The following is a 27657-nucleotide window of genomic DNA, read 5'->3' as shown; positions in this document are numbered from 1 at the left end:
TTATCTTGATTATTTATTAGTTAATGTTTGATTTTTATTTGTAATCACTTTTTAGCATTAATTTTGTAGCAGAATTTTAATTTTGTATTATTATAATTTTTTTTATCCTTCTTAATTTTTATATTATCTTGAGTATTCTTTATATTAGTTAATGTTGTATGATACTAACTCAAGTAACTTGATCTTATCTTTATATTGTTATTTCAATTGCATCTTTAGTGTTCAAGAAATCGATGACAATTAACCTCTTAGAGGTAAGTTTGTCTCTCACCGTTTTAATTGCATCAACTAAATTTGAAATTATAAAATTTTACTTAAGAATTTTATCTTTATATTGTTAAGAATTTTATTTCGGAAGAACAAGAAAGGAATATAATTTTAAAAAAGTTTCCTTTTTCTCTCTTTTCCATTCTCCATTCTTATTATGTGATTTGAGCAATTACTATATTATTTTATTTTACTTTCTCTTTACTATAATTTATTGGAAAAATAAATAAAGGTATAAAATTTTAAAATTTTAATTTATTGTCTTTTTTTTATTCATCATTTTAATTACATCTTGCAAGTGATTTGAACAATTAAAATATTTGAAAATGAATTATAATATTTAAATATTATTAAATAATATTATCTATTAACGAATACAATAAGTTGGATAGTTTTTTATTTTTTTTATTGATTATAAATAAAATTATTGTAAATAAAATAAACTTAAATGAAAAATTTATCTTAGTTTAAAATAAACATTTAACTAATATATAAAAAAAATCTTAACCTTAAGTTTCTCTCAATTTTTTATTTATGATTGATTTTTTTTTACACTTGAGTGATTAATAAATTATTATTTTGTAAATTTTTAACTTCTAAATTATAAATATTATAATTGATTTAGATATCAAAACTAAATATTTTAACTAATTTCTATGTCTGTTGATGGTACATTTGAATAGAGACCATTAAAAATTCACAATAATTTATTTAGCCACAATAGTCCTGAGAGTGAAACTTAAACTATATTTGATAAACTTAAAATTTGATAAAGAGAATATTAGTGAAAATATAATCGAATGACTATATTTTAAACCTAAAAACCTATGTATTATGGGATAAGTGTGTAATAAAAAATATTATAATATAAATAAGTTGTTATCTACAAATCCTATATAACAAAAAATAAATATAAATGATATAAAAATATCCAATCATATGCGAATAAAATATCATCTGATAGCACTATTAAAATAAAATATGATATCATATTTAAAATTGATTGAATACTATAAAACCATCTTAAATTATTTTTACTTTTATTTATTTTAAAAAAATTTAAAAATGTCTCTTTTACTAATTGAAGAAAAAAATTAAACTCAATATCTTTAACATTATAATTTTAAGTTTATCACTAAACCACTATATTCAAAAAATTTGTATAATTTTAATACCTATAAATAGTATAAAATTTTATTTTCTATAATAAATTAATATTAAATATGAACTCAGTTTTATGTTTAAAAGATTTTTTTTTGTAAGTTCATATTTACTTAAATTGATGTTTTAAAATTTATAAAATATTTTAAAGACATATTTTAATTATACCCGTGCAACGCACGGGCCATAGGTCTAGTTAGGATATAAACAGAATGACTGGGGAATGAATACTCATTAATAGGGTAATAAAGGATGATTAAAAAGAAGAATTTGTTGAAAAAAATAAAGAGTCACGTATCTAGGAGTATCGGAGACGTATCGCCGCCGTATCGGAAATTTTTTAATTTTTTTTTAAATAAATAAATTCGGATACTCCTCCGATACGTATCGGAGCCGTATCGGAGCGTATCGGCGTATCGGGACGTATCGGATACGATTCGGCAGGGTTTTTGAAGTATTCGTGCTTCATTGACCTTTTTTGATCTATTTTTGAATCAGGTACTTTATGGCTGCATTATTAGTTTATATAATGATCACAAAATCAATTAAATAAGACTAAAAAATTTTCAAGGCGTATACTATAGCAAGTAACTCTTTTTCAGTATTTGCACAATTGACTTGAGCGACATTTAAAACTTTACTTGAGTGTTGTATAGCATGAAAAAATTTAGCCTTTCTTTGTCGTAATACTGCTCCTATTGCATAATCTCTAGCATCACACATTAATTCAAATTTCCAGTGTCCAAAATGGTGTAGTGATTATAGGACCAATTACCATTTTTCTTTTAGATTTTTAAAAGCAAGTATGCATTATTCATCATATTGAAATGACTTATCTTTGTTAAGCATATTGCTTAACAATTTTGTATTTTTGGAGAAATCTTTGATGAATATCTACGCCAAACAAGACCTTAGACAGCGCTTTTTTTGGCTTTAGACAGCGCTTTAAAGCGCTGTCTATTCCAGCGCTGCTGTAGGTAAAGACAGCGCTTTTTTCAAAAGGAAAGCGCTGCTAAAGGCCCTCCTAAGCCAGCGCTTTTAGTTTAAAAGCGCTGCTAAAGGCCCCACTAAGCCAGCACTTTTAGTTTAAAAGCGCTGCTAAAGGCCCACCTAAGCCAGCGCTTTTAGTTTAAAATTGCTGCTAAAGGCCCCCCTACGGCAGCGCTTTTAGTAAACCAAAAATTAAAAAAAAGCTACTTTAGGCAGCGCTTTTAGTGTAAAGCGCTATCTAAGCTATACAATTTTTTTATATAATTTACTTAAAATAGCGCTGTTTGAATTATATATTTTTTATGCACCTGTTTTTTACACAAAATAATAATAATAATAATAATAATAATAATAATAATAACAATAATAATAATAATAATCACAATAATAATAATAATCATAATAATAATATTATTGTTTGGAAATATGATACAAATGAAAATTCAAAAGCACCTCTGTAAAAAAATTAATGATGAAATGATAACATACAATCACCAATTAACCTATTTACATTCTTTGATAATATACAATCAACTATTAACCTATTTACATTCTTCCTAACATAGTATATTCTACTGATGAAACACCGACTAACTTAGCGCCGAATGATATGTTGTTCCGGGTGGAGACACAAATTTAACAACAGTCAGCACAATGTCAGGATGTTCGGCTATTCTCATACCGTAAGCAAGAGCTTAATTATCGTCAGATCCTCCGAATAATATTCGAATCTCATACCAAAGCTTATAACCACAACTTGACAACCATCGGTTAACCTGCATAATTTAGTGCACATCAATACATGAGTGTTCAATCTGCCACAAACAGTTCAGGTACTAACAAATATTGAAAAGTTCTTTGAACCTATAAATTATGTCTTTCATTAGAAATCAATAGTAATACAATAGCACGATCTTGTAGAACATATCATGTTCAAATAAGGTTGTACTATTGTATCCTTGAATTCTAAGGATCACGTAAACATAAATATGGTCGAAGATCTATAGCCGTCCAATCCCATATTAATAATGGAAATTATTTAGTGCAACTAAATGTATCCTTTTCTTAAGCACCAAATGTCATACCCTAATTTTTGACCCCCCTGAGATGACATATCTTTAGGATTTTCATCAGGTCAAAGCAAGTACCCAGAGCAGTCACTTCTTCATCTGGCATTTAATCAAGGATGCTCAAAAACAAGAAAACTCAGGAAAAGGATCAATCAATAGAAGGATTAGTCTCTAATACAATCATAAGACTCAAGAGCTTCATTATTTCACCTATGATTGATTAGACACCCAGTCATCTGAGTACAGGTTTACTCAGGTCACCAGACTAGGGTTTTTTTAGCCTATCAAGGACTAAAATCAGGGATCACCTTTGGGAAACCCTAAAAAGCCCCAGGGGATCATTCAAAGACATCAATCATTTTTAAATAACTCATATGACAAGATCCACTAGACATCACACCTCAATTCAAGGTCTACAGTCATTATTTTCATATGGTCGACAATTAGGGTTTTTGACCTAATTCACCAGGATAGTTGACTTTTAATCAGGGCATGGATCCAAAACTCAAGACATGATTCAAGAACCTCTACTACCTCAATATAATCCATTTACATCATTCATTTGAGGAGAAGATCTTGATTCTACACAAAAGTCCAAAATTTCACCTTATCTGGAAAAAGTCAACTGTATGGGATCACCTTTGACTTTTAAGATTTTTGGTCAAACCATGACTTTCAAGGATCAATATCATCAATATATGGATATTAAAGTCATTTGACCAAAGAAATTCAAAAAGAATCTTCAAGGAGCAAAAAGTCGGGAATTAGGGTTTTTGAGGGCATTGTGGGAACTCAAAATTTCACCTACACAACTCAAAAAACTTCCAACATGAAAGTTGTAGATCTTGCAAAATAAAACAACATCTTACAAAGGAACTTTTTTCAAAAGATCAATCATTTAAGAGTTTTGGAAATTTTGGAGTTTTAGGTCATAAACACTTAGAAATTTTTCTAAGTGTTTTAACCTAGTTTTCTTCAAACTTTGGCCTCATTTTTCACAAATTTGCCAAAGGATTTTGAAGAAACTCCAAACTAATGATTTGAAGTAGATGTTTAGGGCTTTCCAAATTGTGTTCAGCCTTCTCCAAATTCATTTTGAGCTAAGAGTTATGCTTGTTCAAAGTTGGCCTCATGAAGTGAAATTATAGGTCATGCATCATTTTGGAACTTTGAAATTTTGTGCACATGACCTCAAATATGGATGCTACACGACCCATAACACATATGAAAACATACCATGCATTCATTTTCACCATGCCATGATAATTGAAGAAGATTCCTAAAACAAGAACATGTGATTATGTAATGATTACATTTGTGAATTTATGGCAAATTGATGAATCACCCAAGGAATCTTCTCACCAACCAATTAGAGCTCACTTTGCATCTGAAATGTTCCCCAAGATCAGATAGAATCAATGGATAGGGGAAGCTAGCCCGAAAATGCATCATTGCATTTAGGATCTTTTCAAAATTTCTTCTTGGCTAAGAAACCAAACTTCTTTCATTAAGCAAGCTCACCACAGCCAATTGATCTGCATTCATTTGCCTATAAATAGGAGGGCATACTTCAGTAGAAAAACACACCAAAGCAACCATATTCCTTGCTTTCTCTTTCTCTTCTCATGCTTATTGTTTTTCAAAGTTCTTTGGCAAGAAGAATCGTTTTCTTCAAACCAGAGCTTATCTTTGGAAAGTAAGCATTCTAACATCTCAAGGGAGGTCATTTGAGGTGATCCAAGCACCTGGATCATTTCTGTAAGTGGAGGAACACCATTGTTTCTCTCACTTTGAAGCTGTTGCAGTTGGAGGTCCATAGTGCAATTCAAAAGGTCTCCAATCGAGCCAAGCATCCAGGCACGTTCCATAGGAGGTAGTGAAGCTGTTCAGATGGCTGCAGCTCATCTGTAACTCAAGAATCATCACTCTCCATGTTCACTTGAAGCTCAAATCGAGGGAGGTCCATAGAACAATTCAGAAGGATTGAGGTTACAACAAGCATTCAGTTAGCATCACTGAGTTCCAAGGAAGCTTTTGGGATCATTCATACAAGCCCAGTTGCTCTCTATCATCCTCACGACCTCCATTTTCAGAGGTAAGTTTCTGAACTCCACCTCTTTAATTTAAGCACTCTTTATGATATAGCTCGATTCTATCTTGTTCAGCATCATCAGAGGATTGAAAACCCTCTATCATCATTCATTTATCTTTCAGTATAGCCATTTAATTTGATTTTTAAATTTTAGGGTTCTTCACGATTTCTGGTAAATTAGTTAGATGTATTTAATATAAATCTATGTTAGTTACATATTTAGAATCGTGAGTGAATTTAGAGCAAGTTTGGTCTTTACATCGTTGCAAATGGTTGAGAGTTGAGAGAGTTCAGATTTTCAAAAATTCAAAGCTAGAGGTTGAAGATGACAATGGTGGTGGCGCGCAAAAATTCAAATTCAGGAAAGAGTTTATTTTATTTTGAGTGATAGTTGTCTTATAAACGACTAAAACGTGATAGCCCAGTGGTAAAGAGTGTTTGTGTGTTGCGCGTGCCCAAGGTCTGGGGTTCGAATCCCCCTCGCCCTAGACCTTTTGATTTTATTTCTCTTTTATTGCTTCTATGCACTTGAGTAATGTATGATTTGCAATGGAACCATTCTTTTGTCACTAAGCGCGCGTTGGCTCAGTGGTGTTGTTTTGGGCTGGTAACATAAAGGGCGTGGGTTCAAACCTGGTTGGTGACAAAACCCTATTTTTTACCACTTTTTTTCATTTGATTTCTTCACAACTTCAACCAATTATTTAACCTATCAAATTAATTTATTTTCACTTCATTTTTCACACACTTGTCATTTAATATATCTATTTTGTGAATAATCAAAAAAATCATAAAAATATTATTTATTTCATGTATTTTAATTAGGTTTAAAATAGTATGTTTTTAAGTGTTTTCTTAAATACTTTAAATATATATTGTCATTTTATTTTAACCTATTTATTTTGTGAATAAGCTCATGATAAAACCCTATTTGTTTAGGTCTTAATTAGGCATAGATCTTTATTCTTTACCTTTATTAAGTTGAGTTTTGTCAATTTTCAAAGCTATTACCAGTCTCCGATTAAACGGATGATTAAGGTTTTCAAACAACAAAACCTTATACCATTTCAAATCATTTTCAAACTGCTTTTGTAACCAGTACTGTAAAGTACTGGGCCTCTAATAGAGTGTAAGTCCCAAACACCTTCTCTTCTTAGCTTGTTTTCAAAACTGTATTTTCAAAATCTTCTTTCTGTTTTCAAAACATTCTTCTGGTATTTGAAGGGCATTATTCCCGGTGAAACTCTTCAGATACCTATGTGACCTATGTCCATCTTCACTTCTTCTGTTTTCAAAAACCATTAACTGTTTATCATATATATATTCAACTGTTATCCACCAATTACTGTTGAGGCTCTGTACATACTTCTCCAAAGGCCTCCACTCCATCCAGGTTAGGCTTTACAAGCTTTCAATTTACAGTCTTTGTTTAAATTACTGTCAAATATAGAACTGTTTATATATTGTTTAGAACTGCGTTTGAGTATAAACCCCAGGACAGTTAAACTATATATATATATTATAGGAATATGACCTAGGATTGAGAATGTCTTCCCGGTGAAGGCTCTTTCCTAATTAGAGATCTGTAGTTCAAACCCCCAAGATGAATTATTCCCGGTGAAACATCTTGGCAAAAACCTTAGAATCCAAAAATAGGACACATCCACCCAAAGAGGAATTATTCCCGGTGAAACCTCTTACCCATTTGCTTAGAGCCAAAATAAGTTCAAAACTACATAGCTTTCTCTTGTGCTATAACAAGGACCCTCGATTAGCCTCCTCTTGGGCTTTGTACAAGGACCCACAGGCTTCTTAAAAGCATTTCCAGCTTCCTCTTGAGCTTGTATACAAGGACCCATCAGGTTTCTTATAAACATAGGAACAGGTCTTTAGTCACCTTTTAACATACCCTGGTGAGTTTCTTCCAATTTAAACCAGACTTTAAACAAGCTAAGTTTGTCTCAATTTCACATTGAGTACATTTTTGGAATGAGAGACATGGACAGTCTCTGTCACCCTTATCTTCATCAATCTTCCTTAGCAGAGTCTAGGATCCTTATTTGCTTATCCTCAGTAAGTGTCAGCCTTCATCTTGGGCTTTAAACAAGAAGTCTCCACTAGATAATCTTTCTGCTATCATTTTCATAAAAATCCCTGGAAAGGGTTAGCCTCCAAAATCATTCCTTCATTTTAATAAAAATCCCTGGAAAGGGTTAGCCTCCAAAATCATTCCTTCATTTTAATAAAAATCCCTGGAAAGGGTTAGCCTCCAAAATCATTCCTTCATTTTAATAAAATTCCCTGGAAAGGGTTAGCCTCCAAAGTCAATTAATAAAAATCTGTTTAAAAAGTCAAAACCCCTGGAAAGGGTTAGCCTCCAACATCAGTCTTTCAAAACCAAAGATTCATTCTCTTAGGAGATAATTTCCCCAAAAAAGAGTCAAAACCCCTTGTGGTGTCGTTTTCTTTTACCTCCCCGTTTCACTTGGGAGGACGGCACGCTAGACCCTTCACGCGAAATTTGGAAGGAGAATGCGCCCGTGGTGGGATGAATTTTGTTTCAGTTCTTCCTACGATATCACACGAACTTTCTTATTTGTCCTACGAGTAGGAAAGGGGAAAAAAGATCTCAACTAAACCCTAGGAGTTTGCTAAGTGTGGGGATTTACACCTAGACTAGAAATTCTGGAGTCCGGGAGGTCGGTTATACATAGGGAAGTGTTTAAACACCCTACATATCTGTAGTACTCTACAGGAACCTTCTCTGTGTCATTGTGTTTGTGTTTATTGCTAATGATTGGGAAAGTTTCTCCTTTGTATTAGGAGAGAGAATTGAATTGATTTTAAAAGACAGACAGACAGACAAACTGACTATTTTTGGTATTTTATTAGCTCGCTGAGATTCCTTGTGAACCTCATGCCTACATATCCCTAGTGGAAGTCAGAGCTTAATGTAGTTCGGGGAACTAACTAGGGAAATTAATTGTTTTTGGTGCCTTGCTTGAAGCTCAAGGTTGAAGCTTGGAATTAAATCTCTGTTTACAGTAAAGAGACATGAAATCATCTCTACAGAGAGGTATTTGTACTATTCTACCACAAACATTTAAAGGAGTGACAGAATAACTGAATTCATTTCATTCAAGAGGGGGACCTTACTTGTGTATGTGCAAGTATACCAGTCAAATGCCTCTTAAATGAAAGAAGGATGCTCATCCAAATTAGGGAAAGTTACCACATGTCTGGGTTTTACTGCCAGCTCATGCCTTTCAAAATCCTAAATGGGAGACTTGATTAAAATTGAAATTGAAATGTTTGTTTGTTTGAATGTGGTAGAGTAGTAAAAATATCTCTCTATGGAGATAAGCTATGTCTATCTACTGTATAAAAGATTTGACTTTAGCTGGCTTGTATGAGGCCCAAGCTTGAGGCTTTTTGATTGACTTATTAATTATTATTGACTTTGGGAGATGACTCCACTGGGGATTAATTACAGGGTATTTTAGTGTTCTGTACAAAGCCCAGAATTGAGGCTGACTCTACTTAGGGAGACTCTATTTATGTGCCTTGTACAAAGCCCAAGGTTGTGGCTGACTTTAGCTAGGGAAAAAACACTATTTTCTGCCTTGTACAAAGCCCAAGGTTGTGGCGGACTCTTAAATGAATTAAGTATTGATGACTATATGGGGAAAGATCCTAAGTGTTAGGAATCTTTGACACATGAAAGATATGGTTTATCTGCCTTGTACAAAGCCCAAGGTTGTGGCTACTGAGTGATGAAGGACTCACTGGGAAGACTCTATTATCTGCCTTGTACAATGCCCAAGGTTGAGGCTGACTCTTGACAGGGGAGTTTTATTGTTTGGGTGCCTTGTATGAAGCCCAAGGTTGAGGCTAACTGTTTTTGTTGGTTTTGACTCTACTGAGGAGGTTTTATTTATTAAAAGACTGTTTTTCTTTGGAAGCTAACCCTTTCCAGGGATTTTGACTCAGCTGGTGAATTTGTCTGTTAAAAGACTGACTTTATCATGTTTTTTGGAGGCTGACCCTTTCCAGGGGTTTTGACTCTTTTGGGGAAATTATCTCCTAAGAGAATGAAATTATTTATTAATTAATTTTGGAGGCTAACCCTTTCCAGGGGTTTAAAATGAATGATTTGGGTAGCACTCCATTAATTATTTAAAGGATGAAAGGATTGGCAGAAAGATTATCTAGTGGAGACTTCTTGTTTAAAGCCCAAGATGAAGGCTGACTCAATGCTGAGGATGACCAAACATGGATCCTAGACTCTGCTAAGGAAGATTGATGAAGATGAGGGTGACAGAGACTGTCCATGTCTCTCATTCCAAAAAGTGTACTCAATGCAAAATTGAGACAAACTTAGCTTGTTTAAAGTCTGGTTTAAATTGGAAGAAAACTCACCAGGGTAGGCTAAAAGGTGACTAAAGACCTGTTCCTATGTTTATAAGAAACCTGATGGGTCCTTGTATACAAGCTCAAGAGGAAGCTGGAAATGCTTTTAAGAAGCCTGTGGGTCCTTGTACAAAGCCCAAGAGGAGGCTAATCGAGGGTCCTTGTTATAGCACAAGAGAAAACTATGTAGTTTTGAACTTATTTTGGCTCTAAGCAAATGGGTAAGAGGTTTCACCGGGAATAATTCCTCTTTGGGTGGATGTGTCCTATTTATTTGGATTCTAAAGTTTTTGCCAAGATGTTTCACCGGGAATAATTCATCTTGGGGGTTTGAACTACAGATCTCTAATTAGGAAAGAGCCTTCACCGGGAAGACATTCTCAATCCTAGGCCATATTCCTATAATATATATATATATAGTTTAACTGTCCTAAGGTTTACACTCAAACGCAGTTCTAAACTAATATATGCACAGTTTACATTTGACAGTAATTTAAATAAAGACTGTAAATTGAAAGCTTGTAAAGCCTAACCTGGATGGAGTGGAGGCCATTGAAGAAGTATGTACAGAACCTCAACAGTAATTTTTGTTGTTTTGTTGATAACAGTTGAATATATATATGATAAACAGTTAATGGTTTTTGAAAAACAGAAGAAGTGAAGATGGACAAAGGTCACATAGGTATCTGAAGAGTTTCACCGGGAATAATGCCCTTCAAATACCAGAAGAATGTTTTGAAAACAGAAAGAAGATTTTGAAAATACAGTTTTGAAAACAAGCTAAGAAGAGAAGGTTTTTGGGACTTACACTCTATTAGAGGCCCAGTTTAAAAATGGTTTACTGTTTATGAAAACAGTTGAAAAGATACGGGGTTCTGTTGTTTGAAAACCTCGATCGTCTGTTTACTTTGAAGTTTGAACATAATTTGAATTTTTGACAAAAGTCAACTTAATTGAAGTACAGACAAAATCTATACCTAATTAAGACCTAAATGATTAGGGTTTTTAACACTAAAACACTTATAAAATATTAGGTTTTGAAACTTTAATGAAAACATATATTGAAATATATTTTAAAACACTTAAAACAACACTATTTTTAACCTAATCAAAACATATAAAATAAATAATATTTTTATGATTTTTTTGATTATTTATAAAATATATATATTAATCAATAAGTGCATAAAAAATGAATTAAAAAGGAGTTAATTTGATAGGTTAACTAATTGGTTAAAGTTGTGAAGAAATTAAGTGAAAAAGGTGATAAAAAAAATGGTTTTGTCACCTAGAGGGTTTGAACTCGCGCCCTCCAAGTCATTGGCCAAAACTCCCACCATCTGGGCTACGCGCGCAGTTTGTTATTCACACGCATCCAACATAATATATTTTAAAACAAACCAGAAGATTCAAATTTTGCGCGCGCCATGTTCATCTTCTTCCTCGAGCTTCAGATTTTCAAATTCCTAACTCTCTGGTTTCTCAACTAAATGGCATGATGTAAACATCAATCTCACTCGTTTTTGGACAAGGAACATGACTATGGGCTCAGAATTCATTTATTCTAAGTGTAACTAACGAATTTCATCATGAACACGAAGAACACATAAACCCTAATTTTAAAATTAAATGATGCACAAGATGAATAAATGAACGATGATAGAGGGTTTTCAATCCTCTGATGATGCTGAACAAGATAGAATCGAGCTTTAACACAAAGAGTACTTAAATTAAAGAGGTGGAGTTCAGAAACTTACCTCTGAAAATGGAGGTCGTGAGGATGATGGAGAGCACCTGGGCTTGAATGAATGATCTCAATAGCTTCCCTGAGACTCAATGCTGCTAACTGAATGCTTATTGCAACCTGAATCCTTCTGAATTGTTCTATGGACCTCCCTCGATTTCAGCTTCAAGTGAACATGGAGGGTGTTGATTCTTGAGTTACAGATGAGCTGCAGTCATCTGGTTAGCTTCACTATGACCTGAGGAGTGTGCCTGGATGATTGGCTTGCCTTGAAACCTTCTGAATCACTCCATGGACCTCCAACTGCAAATGCTCCAAAGTGAGAGCAACAATGGTGTTCCTCCACTTACAGAAGTGATCCAGGTGCTTGGATCACCTCAAATGACCTCCCTTGAGATGTTAGAATGTTCACTTCCCAAAGATAAGCTCTGGTTTGAAGAAATCGATTCTTCTTGCCAAAGAACTTTGAAAAACAATGAACAAGAGAAGAGAAAGAGAAAGCAAGTAATATGGTTGCTTTGGTGTGTTTTTCTACTGAATTGTGCTCTCCTATTTATAGGCAAATGTCTCAGTACTGAATGAGAGAGTGAGCTTGCTTAGTGAAGCAAGTTTGGTTTCTTAGCCATGAAGAAATTTCAAAGAATATCCAAGTGTGATCATTGCATTTTCGAGCCACCTCCCCTATCCATTGATTCTATCTGATCTTAGGGGACAATTCAGATGCAAAGTGAGCTCTAATTGGTTGATGAGAAGATTCCTTGGGTGATTCATCAATTTGCCATAAATTCTCAAATGTAATCATTACATAATCACATGTTCTTGTTTTAGGAATCTTCTTCAATTATCATGGCATGGTGAAAATGAATGCATGGCATGTTTGCAGATGTATTATGGGTCATGTAGCATCTGCATTTGAGGTCATGTGCACAAAACTTCAAAGTTCCAAAATGATGCATGACCTATATTTTCACTTCATGAGGCCAACTTTGAACAAGCATAACTCTTAGCTCAAATTGAATTTTGAGAAGGTTGAACACAATTTGGAAAGCCCTAAACATCTACTTCAAATCATTGGTTTATGTCTTCTTCAGAATCCTTTGGGAAATTTGTGAAAAATGAGGCCAAAGTTGGAAGAAAACTAGGTTAAAACACTTAGAAAAATTTCTAAGTGTTTATGACCTAAACTTCAAAATTTCCAAAACTTCATAAATGGTTGATCTTTTGAAAAAAGTTCCCTTGTAAGATGTTGTTTTATTTGGCAAGATCTACAACTTTCATGTTGGAAGTTTTTTGAGTTGTGTAGGTGAAATTTTGAGATCTCACCATGCCTTAAAAAACCCTAATTCCCGACTTTTCGCTCCTTGATGAATTTCTTTGAATTTCTTTGGCCAAATGACTTTGACATCCATATATTGATGATATTGATCTTTGAAAGTCATTTTTTGACCAAAAAACCTTAAAAGTCAATGATGATCCTTCACAGTTGACTTTTTCCTGACAAAGTGAATTTTTGGGCTTTTGTGTAGAAATAAGATCTTCTCCCCAAATGGATGATATAAATGGATTATATGGAGGTAGTAGAGATCCTTGAATCATGTCTTGAGTTTTGGATTCATGCCCTGATCAAAAGTCAACTATCTTGGTGAATTAGGTCAAAAACCCTAATTTGTCAACCATGTGAAAATAATGACTATAGACCTTGAATTGAAGGGTGATGTCCAGTAGATCTTGTAATATGAGTTATTTGAAGATGATTGATGTCTTTGAATGGTTCCCTGGGGCTTTTTAGGGTTTCCCAAATGTGATCCCTGATTTTAGTCCTTGATAGGCTCAAAACCCTAGTCTGGTGACCTGAGTAAACCTGTACTCATATGACTGGATGTCTAATCAATCATAGATGAGAAAAGTGAAGTTTTTTGAACCCCATGATTGTATTAGAGACTAGTCTTTGTATTGATTGATCCTTTGCCTGAGCTTTCTTGTCTTTGAGCATCCTCGATTAGGTACCAGATGGAGAAATGACTGCTCTGGGTACTTGTCTTGACCTGATGAAAAATCCTGAAGATATGTCATCTCAGGGGGGTCAAAAATTAGGGTATGACACCCCTAGAAAGGGTCAGCCTCCAAAAACATGATAAAGTCAGTCTTTTAACAGACAAATTCACCAGCTGAGTCAAAATCCCTGGAAAGGGTTTGCTTCCAAAGAAAAACAGTCTTTTAATAAATAAAATCTCCTCAGTAGAGTCAAAACCAACAAAAAAAGTTAGCCTCAACCTTGGGCTCCATACAAGGCACCAAACAATAAAACTCCCCTGTCAAGAGTCAGCCTCAACCTTGAGCATTGTACAAGGCAGATAATAGAGTCTCCCCAGTGAGTTCTTCGTCATCCAATAGCCACAACCTTGGGCTTTGTACAAGGCAGATTAAACCATATTTTTATGTGTCAAAGATTCCTAACACCTAGGATCTTTTCCCCATAGAGTCATCCACACTCAGTTTATTTAAGAGTCAGCCACAACCTTGGGCTTTGTACAAGGCAGAAAATAATGTTTTTTTCCTAGCCAGAGTCAGCCTCAATTCTGGGCTTCGTACAGAACACCAAATAAAAATCCATCAAAATAAACACTCTCCAAATAGAGTCAGCCTCAATTCTGGGCTTTGTACAGAACACAAAAATACCCTGTAATTAATCCTCAATGGAGTCATCTCCCAAAGTCAATAATAATTAATAAATCAATCAAAAAGCCTCAAGCTTGGGCCTCATACAAGCCAGCTAAAGTCAAATCTTTTATACAGTAGATAGACATAGCTTATCTCTATAGAGAGATATTTTTACTACTCTACCACATTCAAACAAACAAACATTTTCATTTCAATTTCAATTTTAATCAAGTCTCCCATTTAGGATTTTGAAAGGCATGAGCTGGCAGTAAAACCCAGACATGTGGTAACTTTCCCAAATTTGGTTGAGCATCTTTCTTTCATTTAAGAGGCATTTGACTGGTATACTTGCATATACACAAGTAAGGTCCCCCTCTTGAATGAAATGAATTCAGTTATTCTGTCACTCTTTTAAAATGTTTGTGGTAGAATAGTACAAATACCTCTCTGTAAAGATGATTTCATGTCTCTTTACTGTAAACAGAGATTTAATTCAAGCTTCAACCTTGAGCTTCAAGCAAGGCACCAAAAAAATATTTAATTTCCCTAGTTAGTTCCCCGAACTACATTAAGCTCTGACTTCCACTAGGGATATGTAGGCATGAGGTTCACAAGGAATCTCAGCGAGCTAATAAAATACCAAAAATAGTCAGTCTGTCTGTCTGTCTGTCTTTTCAAATCAATTAAATTCCTTCTCCTAACACAAAGGAGAAACTTTCCCAATCATTAGCAATAAACACAATCACAATGACACAGAGAAGGTTCCTGTAGAGTACTACAGATATGTAGGGTGTTTAAACACTTCCCTATGTATAACCGACCCCCCGGACTCCAGAATTTCTAGTCTAGGTGAAATCCCCACACTTAGCAAACTCCTAGGGTTTAGTTGAGATCTTTTTTTCCCTTTCCTACTCATAGGACAAATAAGAAAGTTCGTGTGATATCGTAGGAAGAACTGAAACAAAATTCCTCCCACCACGGGCGCATTCTCCTTCCAAATTTCGCGTGAAGGGTCTAGCGTGTCGTCATCCCAAGTGAAACGGGGAGGTAAAAAAACGACACCACAGATTAAAATGGCGACTCTGCTGGGGATATAAGTGTTAAAAACCTTGGTTTTTCATCCAAACCAATGGTTGACCTGTTGCTGGTCCAGCCCCAATGAGGAATTAGGGATGCCAAATTCCCCCTCAAATAAGAGAGGTCCTGCCTAACCTCTGTGTCATTTCATGTGATTGTTGCATATATATTTGTTTATTTTGTTTATTCTGTATCGGGAAAGGGCTTGATTCCCCCTTGTGGTGAGAAATCCTATACCCGGATTTGAGTGCAACATAAGATAGGATGGAGGATGTCTTCCCGGTGAAGACCCTCTAATCTTGGTTTCCAAGTCTACTCTTGGGATTCACCTGGCTGGTTGTGATTAACTGCGCCACTGCATTCCGAGACTGATTTGTACCAGGAGGACCTAGAAACACATTAACCCCACTTAAAGCCTTTTTTAGGACGTAGAGCGGTGATTACGGAAGTAATTGTCACGCAGATACTACACTCAGAGAAAACTCTCTTATAGATACCAATCAACGTATCTTTAAGGTTGAGCAAAAACTCTGAGACCCCTAGAACCCGTTCTACAGGTACAAAAATCCTTAACCTTAGTTTACCATTGGGGCGGGGTTTGCGTTTTGACTTCATGACCACTATACCCTTCAACGCCATGTTTGTTTAAAAACTCTTGTGTGTGCATTCATGCATTCATGCATCATTCATTAATAACAACTAAAAACAAAAAGAGTCTTTTTCGAGTCGTTTTTTCAAGGAAACTAAATAACGAACGTTTTGAACTTCATAGAAAGAGAGAAACGGAGAAAGGACTTAAGGATCTATACCATGGATTACGGGAGAAAGAGAGCTAGGAAATACACCTTCAAGATTCCCCAGGTCGAGGAACTGGGAAAGCTCGGAAAACTGGTGGTCAACCCCCAGGCTTTCAAGGAGAAGTATGGAAAACTTCTGCCTTTGCTCAATACCAACATTGTGGATGGAATCCTTCCCACCTTGGTACAGTTTTACGATCCAAGAATACCCGTGTACGCGCAAGATCCGTACTCCGGTTTGGAAAAGAATCCTGACGACATTATCATTGCTGCAACTACTCCTTTGAACGTAGTCGACATCAGAACTCATATGGTGAGAAGAGGAGGAATTCAAGGATTTCCCTCCGAATTCCTGTTTGATCAAGCTAGGTACTTCGTCAGCATCCAAGATATGAGCGCTTTTGAGGAAATCTTGGATTTGCTTATCTACGGATTGTTTTTGTTCCCTAAAATTAACGATTTCGTCGACATCAACGCAATTAAGATCTTCTTAATTGGAAATCCAGTTCCAACCTTTCTTGCGGATGCTTATCACTCTGTGCATTCAAGAAACCTGCAGCGAGGAGGATTAATCACATGCTGCGTACCGTTGTTATACGAATGGTTCGTTTCGCACCTGCCAAAGTCTAGCACTTTCTGGAATATGAGGGATGGCCTTTACTGGTCACAGAAAATCATGTCTCTCACTCATACAGACATTGATTGGTGTAGTCCTGACAACGACGAAACCAAGATCATCTTCAGTTGCGGAAGTTTTCCCAATATACCCCTTATTGGAACTAAGGGGGGAATCAGTTACAATCCAGCTTTAGCCCGTCGTCAATACGGCTATCCCATGAAAAATATACCAAGTAACATCCAAGTGGAGGGTCTGTTCTTCAAGAACATCGACGATCATGGCAACATGCTGAAGAAGGAAATTGTCCAAGCCTGGCGTCTTGTTCACAGCAAAGGGAGAAGATTGTTAGGAAAACATCTTTGTATCTCCCTGGATCCTTACCTTCAATGGGTACGCGTCAGAGCATTCAAGCTCAGGATGCCATATCAACATCAAGAACCCATTCCCCTAAGGGAACCAATATACCTTTTCTCCACCGATGTTGAAAAATTACAAGCGGCATTAAACAAGGTATGCCAAGAAAGGAATGCTTGGAGGAATAAGTATCGAGTCGTCAACACGGAAAATGTTGAGATTCAAAACATCCTAAGAAGGAAGGATGAGTTACTTGAAGTAATCGATCGACAAGTGACACAATCATCACTTTCTCATCATATCCCTCCTGCTTCCTGGATCATCGATCAGCTCACGTCAGAGAACGCTCAGCTCAAGAAACAGAAGAAGATGTTAGAACGTGAAGTCGGCTCATCATCAAAGTTTTAGAGTCCTTTCTCTCAGTTTCTCTATATTTCTTTTTCAAAGTATGTAAAAAAACGGCGTTTTCGCTTAATTAATAAAAGTTTGATGTTTCATAACGTAATTATGGTGTTTCCTTGAAAATATTAACTTAATTGCATATCATACATCGCTTTAGTCGTACGCACTGACACGAGAATTGTCGCGGATCTAATAGTCACTTTCCTTTCTCCAGAAAGAGAGGAGGAGAAGGAGGTGAACCAAGACTTTCAAGCTGTCTCATCCATACAACACTCGTTCAAGTTGCAAGAAAAGAATGGAAGACTTTGAGCAAGAGAATGAAGAACTCAGAGAAGAGATTAATACTCTCAAAGGTACTGTTGAAAGACTCAATAGTATGGTAGAAGCCCTGGTAGTTGCGCAGAATCGACCAACGCCAGAAGAACCGCAAAGGACTGTGGTTTCCGAGATTGTTTCTACTCCTATTCCTCAGTATACCATGCCACCCAACCGACCTTGGGGCATGCCGTATAACTTTACTCCAGAAGGGTACATACCTCCAGCTTCTGAAGCTCCAAAAGTCACCATGGATATGCGTCCACCGGAGGGTTACAAACCTCTGGAGATTGAAGTTCCACGAGCAACGACAATGGATTTCGCACAACAGAATGCTGAGATTCCAAGATCTGCTGTCATGGCCTCTCCACGACCGATTATGCATACTTTTCCCCCACAGGATGGACAAGTATATCATCACGCTCCAAGTGAGGATGCTGGCGTGTATGAAAGATTGGACGAGTTCCAGGAACAGTTTCTGCAAATGCAGAAGGAACTCAAGACTCTTCGAGGACAAGATCTATTTGGAAAGAATGCTGCAGACCTCTGTCTGGTTCCAAATGTTAAGATTCCTCACAAATTCAAAGTACCAGATTTCGAGAAGTACAAAGGGAATTCATGCCCACAAAGTCATCTCGTAATGTACGCTCGAAGAATGTCAACTCAAACTGATAATCAACAATTACTCATTCATTATTTTCAAGACAGCCTAACTGGTGCTGCACTCAAATGGTACATGAACTTGGACAGTTCAGAGATCCGTACTTTTCGAGACCTCGGAGAGGCCTTTGTCAAACAGTATAAGTACAATCTGGATATGGCTCCCGACAGAGATCAACTCCGGGCCATGACTCAAAAGGATAGAGAAAGCTTCAAGGAATACGCTCAGAGATGGCGTGAAGTTGCTGCTCAAATTTGTCCACCACTTGAAGAGAAAGAAATGACAAAAATCTATCTCAAAACTTTGATTCCATTTTACTACGGACGAATGGTCGCAAGTGCACCAAGTGACTTTACCGAGATGGTAAACATGGGTGTACGTTTAGAAGAAGCAGTTCGAGAAGGACGCTTGAACAAAGAACCAAAATCTTCTATTGGTCCAAGGAAGTATGGAAGTTCGTTCCAGAAGAAAAAGGATCAAGATGTCAACAATGTCTTGCACAAAATCAAGAAGAAATTCCAACCTCAAGTTGCAACAATAACTCCGGTTGTTAACTCAGCGCCAGCTTATCAACCTCAGGTCTCGCAACAACAAATTCAGCAAAGGTCGCAGCAACCTCAGCAGCAGGTTCGACCTCCAAATTACAACAATCGGGCTCCAAGGTATCCTGCCTTTGACCCCGTACCAATGCCGTATGCAGAATTATTTCCAACATTACTGGAAAAAGGACTCATTCAGACAAGAAGTCCTCCAAATCCTACAAACAGTTCCTCACCATGGTATAAGGCTGACCAATCTTGTCCCTATCATCAGGGGGCACCAGGTCACAATATTGAGAACTGTTTCCCTTTCAAGATTGACGTCCAACGATTAGTGAAGAGCGGAATGCTATCCTTTAAAGATACTAATCCAAATGTCCAAGCAAATCCTTTACCACAGCATAAAGAAGCTTCAGTAAATCTGATAGATCAACACCCCAACATCATTCAAATCTACGACATTCGTCAGATAGGGGAAAATCTTGTCAAGATGCACGCTAAACAAGATGGGTACGGTCATGTACCACCTCACAACTACTTCACATGCAAAATTTGTCCAAAGAATAATCAAGGATGTGTCGTAGTTCAAGCTGCATTACAAGAACAAATGGACTTAGGATGGATTCACCATATCCGAGTCAGAACTGAACATGACATCAACATGGTTCAAGGATGTCCAGGAGAATACAAAATCTACAAAGTTGAAGATCTTGAAGGATCGGTAGTCAGGTTCCACAAAACTTTAAATGGACTTGCCTACTTTGGAACAGATTTCCACGCTTACAGTAGATGCGAAATCTGCCGAAGAAATTCACGAGGATGCTTGCGTGTTCGCAACGACATTCAAAAGCTAATGGATGACAATACCATTACTGTTCTTGCCAACAGAGAAGATGATGAAGTCTTTACCATATCTCCTCAAATTAATCAAGTTGAACCAATGCAAGTCAAGTATGATAGCAGGAAGACAGCAGTTGCTCCACTAGTCATCTACTTACCAGGTCCGGTACCGTATAAGTCTGACAAGGCTATACCATACAAGTATAATGCTACATTCATTGAAAATGGTAAGGAAATACCATTACCGTCTGTTGTCAACATTGCTGATGTTAGTCGAGTCACCAGAAGTGGACGAGTCTTCAACAGGACAACAGAAAGTGTGGAGAAAACTTCGGAGGAAGTACCACATAGGCAAGACAATCATCCAACCAATGCTGTTCAAGCGAAAGAAAATGATGAGATCTTGAAGTTAATCTAGAGGAGTGAATACAACATTGTAGATCAATTACTACATACTCCGTCTAGGATTTCTGTTCTTTCCCTGCTATTGAGTTCTGAAGCTCATAGGGAAGCTCTACAGCAAGTTTTGGGACAAGCTTTTGTAGAACCTGGCGTCACAATAAGCCAATTCAACAACATCGTTGCCAACATCTCCGCCGGAACTAGCCTAAGTTTCTGTGACGAAGATCTTCCTGAAGAAGGAGTAGACCACAATCTTCCACTTCACATCTCAGTTGGCTGCATGGGTGATGTACTCACAGGAGTCCTAATAGACAATGGATCCTCTCTCAACGTCATGCCTAAATCAACATTATCAAGATTATCTTTCGAAGATTACCCTCTAAGAAAAAGTCATGTCATCGTCAAAGCATTTGATGGATCAAGAAAGTCAGTTTTCGGAGAAGTGGATCTTCCTATAACTATTGGACCTCAGACGTTCAAAATCACTTTCCAAGTTATGGATATCCCAGCGCAATACAGTTGTTTGCTAGGTCGCCCATGGATTCATGAGGCTGGGGCAATTACTTCAACACTTCATCAGAAACTGAAGTTCATAAGAGATGACAAATTGGTAACCGTATGTGGAGAATGAGCTCTGATCGTCAGCAACCTGTCATCATTCTCCGACATAGAACCAAAAGAAGTTGTTGGAACTAAATTCCAAGCACTTTCCTTGGACAAGGAAAAAGGAAAGGAGAAAGCAGCGTCTATTTCTTCCTACAGAGATGCAATCCAAGTTGTAAAGGATGGCACTACCAGTGGTTGGGGGCACATTAATATTCCTACCAACAACAAGAATAGAACAGGAATTGGATTCTTTCCAACACCATCAAAAGCTATTCCAGGGATTGAGGTAGTTCTCCCTATTCAAGAAACTTTCTGCAGTGGAGGTTTTCTTCAACCTGTTCAACAAATAGTCAATACCATCGGTACGGAAAACACCGATGAAGAGGAATGGTTATCCTATCTTAACAGAGCAGGATACATCTCCCTACCAGAGTCTGATTCACCTTGCTGTTATCCGACTAAAGGATCTGAAAGTAAGACTCAACCAAGCAGTGATGAAGTTACTGACAGCTTCACCACCAGAAGTCATGGTTCATCAGAAGAAGTTCCTCCTATCCCCGAAGAGACTTGGGATACATTAGGAGAACCAAGCGGAAAATTCGACTACATGGTAAAATACTCCGCTCCTGAAAGTTCAAGAATCTCTCTTGAAGATATTGTTCCAACTGGATGGAACAGTGATTTTGAGTACCTCTCTCAGCCAAAAGAGATGTATAACCCTTGCTATTCATCATCATCGACTGGTGAAATCATCATTGAGGATTATATCCCCAAGTCACCCTCCGAGGCTACGGATCTAGAGTTCACATATCTAGTCAATGCCATCTTGGGAGAAGAGCAAGACCAAAATACAGAAGAGGATGATCTCGAAAGTGTCTCCGACAACGAGTCTCTCCATTCAGAAGATTGGAAGTTTCCTCAAAAGAAAGTCCGACATACTCCACTTGGGAATGGGTATGCTCACGCCGCTCAGTCTGCTGAAGTAGAAGAAGATCGTCTGAGTGTTGCAAAGACAGTGGTTGGTAAATCAAGACCTACCACAGGCCAGCTTAAGCCTAAGGTTCCAGATTACTTAGTGCACAATGGGGTTCGCCACTATTGGACAGCTGTTGAAGTTACAACTGTTGTTCGCACTCCTAAGTAGGAACTTTCATCGTTATTTTATCCTCTCACCATAGCCCAGGGTGAAGAGATGTTTCATAGGGCTTTGCATTTTACTATTTCTTAGGAAAATGTCCCTCTTTGCTTCACCCAAAGCAATAGAGTTTTGTTTTATAGGGTCTTTGTTTCAAGAAATGACTGTCAATAAATAAAAATGTCATTCTGTTCCTTCGTTAGTTTTCCCTTTTCTTTTTTCGGAAATTGGTAATCCTAAAAAACACCCTTAAAAAACATCAAAAATCATTAACTGCATACACCGAGTCTTCCCTCGTTGTCTAAATAAAACTTATCACACATATGCAGATTAATCATAAAATACCCCGTTGAAACGTGCGATCGTATGACTTCTCCAAGCTTTGAGTTTCCTGTATTCGAGGCAGAGGAAGAAGAAGACGAAGAAATATCAAAGGAAATTTCACGATTACTTCAACAAAAGGAAGAGGCCATTCAGCCATACAATGAGCCTCTAGAGATCATTAACCTTGGTTCCGATGGAAACAGAAAAGAAGTTAAGATTGGAGCTTCGCTCAGTTCAGAGATCAGAGAGAGTTTGATACAGCTGCTCAAAGAATTCTCAGATGTCTTCGCTTGGTCTTATCAAGATATGCCAGGGTTGGATACCAGTATAGTGGAGCATCACTTGCCATTAAAGGAAGAATACCCTCCGGTCAAGCAAAAATTGAGAAGAACTCATCCGGAGATGGCCATGAAAATTAAAGAGGAAGTTCAAAAGCAGATCAACGCAGGTTTCCTCGTCACTTCAGAATACCCTCAGTGGTTAGCTAACATTGTTCCCGTTCCTAAGAAAGACGGAAAAGTCCGCATGTGCGTCGACTACAGAGATCTGAACAAGGCTAGCCCTAAGGATGATTTTCCTTTACCACATATTGATATGTTGGTAGACAGTACAGCAAAATCCAAAGTTTTCTCATTCATGGACGGATTTTCAGGATACAACCAAATCAAAATGGCACCTGAAGACATGGAAAAAACAGCTTTCATCACCCCCTGGGGCATGTTCTGCTATCGTGTTATGCCTTTTGGACTAAAGAACGCAGGGGCAACTTATCAAAGAGCCATGACTACGCTTTTCCACGACATGATGCATAAAGAAGTGGAAGTTTATGTGGACGACATGATTGCCAAATCAGAAAATGAAGAAGATCACATACAGAATCTGACAAAGTTATTTCAACGCTTGCGGAAGTTTCAGCTTCGCCTGAACCCCAACAAGTGCACCTTTGGTGTCTACTCAGGGAAACTCCTTGGTTTCATTGTCAGCAAACGAGGAATTGAAGTAGATCCAGACAAAGTCAAGGCAATTCAAGAAATGCCTTCACCTAGAACCGAGAAACAAGTTAGAGGATTTCTTGGACGTCTGAATTACATCTCCAGATTCATATATCTCATGACTGCAACTTGCGCTCCTATTTTCAAACTTCTACGGAAAAATCAAAGTTGCGTCTGGACAGACGATTGTCAGAAAGCGTCCGACAGCATTAAGGAATATCTGCTCGAACCACCCATCTTATCTCCTCCAATGGAAGGAAGACCTTTGATAATGTACTTAACCGTCTTAGAAGATTCCATGGGTTGTGTCCTTGGACAGCAAGACGAGACGAAGAGAAAAGAGCATGCCATTTACTATCTAAGCAAGAAATTCACTGACTGTGAATCCCGCTATTCCATGCTCGAGAAGACGTGTTGTGCTTTGGTCTGGGCTGCCAAGCGTCTCCGCCAGTACATGATTCGACATACTACTTGCTTGATCTCTCATATGGATCCAATCAAGTACATCTTTGAGAAGCCTGCCTTAACCGGGAGAATTGCCCGTTGGCAGATGATGTTATCAGAATATGACATTGAGTATCACGCACAGAAAGCCGTGAAAGGAAGCATTCTAGCTGAGCACCTGGCTCACCACCCACTCAATGGTCATGAATCAACCAGTTACGATTTTCCGGACGAGGACGTCATGTACCTCAAGATGAAAGATTACGACGAGCCACTACCAGACGAAGGACCTGAGATAGGATCCCAGTGGGGCTTAATCTTTGACGGAGCTGTCAATGCTTACGGACGAGGAATTGGGGCAATTATTGTTACACCTCAGGGTACCCATATTCCATTTACTGCCAGATTAACTTTCAAGTGTACAAACAATGAGGCCGAATATGAAGCTTGCATCATGGGTCTCGAAGAAGCCATGGATCTAAGGATCAAACACTTGGATGTATACGGAGATTCTGCTTTGGTCATCAATCAAATCAAAGGAGAATGGGAAACACGCCAACCAGGGCTAATTCCTTACAAAGACTACGCGAGAAGATTGTTACCATTCTTCGACAGGGTAGATTTTCATCACATTCCTCGTGAAGAAAATAACTTGGCTGATGCATTAGCCACACTCTCTTCCATGATTAGGATAAATCATTGGAATGACATTCCTTGGATCGATGTTATGCGCCTGGATAGGCCCGCTCATGTTTTCACAGTAGAAGCAATCATCGACGACAAACCGTGGTATCACGACATCAAGAACTTTCTTCAAAAGCAAGAGTACCCTCTTGGGGCATCAAAGAAAGATAGAAAGACTTTGAGAAAGTTAGCTTATAGATTCTTCCTGAATGAAGATGTTCTGTACAAGAGAAACTTCGACATGGTTCTGCTCAGATGCGTTGACAGAAAAGAAGCAGAAGTACTCATGAGAGAAATACATGAAGGTTCCTTTGGTACTCACACCAATGGACATACCATGACAAGGAAAATACTGAGAGCAGGATATTATTGGCTGACGATGGAGTCAGATTGCTACCAGTACGCAAAGAGGTGTCACAAATGTCAAATCTACGCCAATAGAATTCATGTGCCACCATCTCTTCTCAACATACTCTCTTCCCCTTGGCCTTTCTCCATGTGGGGAATCGACATGATTGGAATGATCGAGCCAAAAGCGTCCAACGGACATCGCTTCATCTTGGTAGCTATAGACTATTTCACCAAATGGGTTGAAGCAGCTTCATATGCAAACGTTACAAGACAAGTTGTCGTTAGGTTTATCAAAAATCACATCATCTGTCGCTACGGCATTCCTAGCAGGATAATCACTGACAATGGGTCAAATTTGAATAACAAAATGATGAAGGAGCTTTGTGAAGAATTCAAGATTGAACATCACAACTCATCTCCTTACAGACCAAAGATGAATGGAGCTGTAGAAGCAGCTAACAAAAACATCAAGAAAATCATTCAGAAGATGGTCATCACTTACAAAGATTGGCATGAAATGCTCCCGTATGCTCTTCATGGTTACCGTACATCAGTACGTACTTCGACCGGAGCAACTCCTTTCTCCCTTGTATATGGCATGGAGGCAGTCCTACCAATAGAGGTTGAGATCCCATCAATGAGAGTGTTGATGGAGGCAAAATTAACAGAAGCCGAGTGGTGTCAAAGCAGATTCGATGAATTGAACTTAATCGAAGAAAAGCGCATGACAGCTTTATGCCACGGACAGCTATATCAACAAAGAATGAAGAAGGCTTTCGACAAAAAGGTTCGACCTCGCACAATCAAAGAAGGCGACCTTGTACTAAAAAAGATTCAATCTTTTCTCACAGATTCAAGAGGGAAATGGACTCCCAATTATGACGGCCCCTACGTGGTCAAGAGAGCTTTCTCAGGAGGAGCCTTAATACTCACGACTATGGATGGAGAAGAATTCACCCGTCCTGTGAACGTCGACGCAATCAAGAAATACTTCGCCTAAATAAACAAAAAAAACAGCTCGCTAAGTTGAAAACTCGCAAAGAGCGACTTAAGCAAAAAAGAGCGTCTCGGTGAATCGAAAACCCGAAAGGGCGATTCAGGCAAAAATTAGAGACATAAAAAAAAAATAATCAATCCCGGTAGACTTAAAACCCGAAAGGGGTAGTTTACGCAAAAATTAGGGATATATGGCAAGTAACTGTGTTCAGGACAAACTTGATCATTCAAAAATCCATAGCGGAGTATTCATCAGCAGTAGGTCATCTTCTACAAAGCACGAATACAGCGCAACTCGGAGTGGAAGGGAAAGATAACGGTCGTCACGTTTCATCGTAGCCCTTTTCCCGAAAATTACCAATTTCCAACTTTGTAAATACTCCATGGAATCAAGCATTTGGCTGATTACCATTCCGTATATAATAATTTGAGCCTTGTGCTTTTCTTTGCAATCTAGTCTTATTCAGTTTCTTGAAATGCATTTTAAGTTTAAACAGTCATTTTCTTGAAACAATTGTTTTCATAAAATGAAATGAATTTACTTGCAAAAATAAAGGTGAAATTTCTTTCTGAGGTTTACAAACAGTAGGAAGAATGCAAACAGTTGCTCCGAGAACGGTTGAGATTCCGGGAATCAAGATTTCCCCATGAGGTCGCTTTGCGAACATCTCCCGATGACGGATCTTTACTTCAATTCATATTACTCACTTCGGACAGCGGACAACTGATAACCCGGTATTCCCGGCAGAGTTCGAACTGCAAGAAGAGGACATCTTCTGATCAACAAGAATTCAAGTCGTATCATAGGATTTTACATCTGCGACAATTCTATTCACATTCACTTTACATTTTATAATTGTCGTAATATTCATGCATACATTACATCATAACTGCATAGTCGAGTCAGGCTTTGATCATGTGAATGCCCGATTCATTGAGGCATGAACTCAAGTTTCCCCTGCAAGTTCCGGAGAAACTTTTTCCTTCGAGACCACAGTTCATACACAAGGATCTCTCCAAGCAAGTCAACAGATGGTAGTCTCCCTCAAAGAGATAGTTTGTTCACTTTTGGAATTCCCCAACTGAGAATCTCCTGCAGAGCGACGCTCGACAATCTTCTTCAGATAAGATAGTCTGTTTCGCATTTTTGGAATTCCCTACAGGGTCGATAAGCGGTTCTCTTCTCTAAGAAATATGGATTCCTCGACATAATTGACAAGTGGCAGTTTTTCCTCCTGAAAAACAGTTTGGTATTTCCCCAGCAAAGTCAAGAGATGCCACTTTTTCGTCAAAAAAATAATTCAGAATCTCCCAGCAGATCAACAAGTGATCCCCCAGCAGAATCAGTGAATGGTAGTCTTCGTCCAGAAGATAGTTCATGATCCCCAGCGGAGTCAACAAATGGTAGTCTTTCCCCAAGGAAAGACAGTTTGTCTGTTAAACATTCAGGAGGACAATAAATGTTGGTTTTCACCCCGAAAACAGTTCGTCCGCCTTCAAACAAAGTCATTAGCCCCTCAAAAGAGCGCGGGCCCATATGACAATCTTTCAAAGATGCCAAGTCAAAAGGGAAGATGGTGGAGTTTCTTTATTTACCGTCAAATGGTATCTTACCTCCAAGTGCTGGTAAGAAGTTTGATGAGGAAACAAACCCTTTGAAGTTTCTTTATTGACCGTCAAATGGTATCTTACCTCCAAGTGCTGGTAAGAAGTTTGATGAGGAA

The 27657-nt window shown here is 37.7% G+C and overlaps 1 protein-coding gene across 7 annotated transcripts in view; it reads right to left on the bottom strand.

Moving 5' to 3' along the window:
- Nucleotides 1-2874: 2874 nt before the first annotated feature.
- LOC131612103 (nucleobase-ascorbate transporter 6-like) overlaps nucleotides 2875-27657 on the bottom strand; it is a 34489-nt gene continuing 9706 nt past the window's right edge. For all 7 annotated transcript variants that reach the window (XM_058883920.1, XM_058883921.1, XM_058883923.1 and 4 more), the window contains exon 6: nucleotides 2875-3194. In XM_058883920.1, coding sequence (XP_058739903.1) covers nucleotides 3114-3194 — 81 coding nt within the window. In that variant the 3' untranslated portion in view covers nucleotides 2875-3113. The remainder of the gene's footprint in view (nucleotides 3195-27657) is intronic.

Source organism: Vicia villosa, linkage group LG6, assembly GCF_029867415.1.
Source record: "Vicia villosa cultivar HV-30 ecotype Madison, WI linkage group LG6, Vvil1.0, whole genome shotgun sequence".
NCBI classification, from domain to species: Eukaryota; Viridiplantae; Streptophyta; class Magnoliopsida; order Fabales; family Fabaceae; genus Vicia; species Vicia villosa.
Note: the sequence above shows the minus strand (reverse complement) of the source record. Positions and strands in the feature narration are given on the sequence as shown.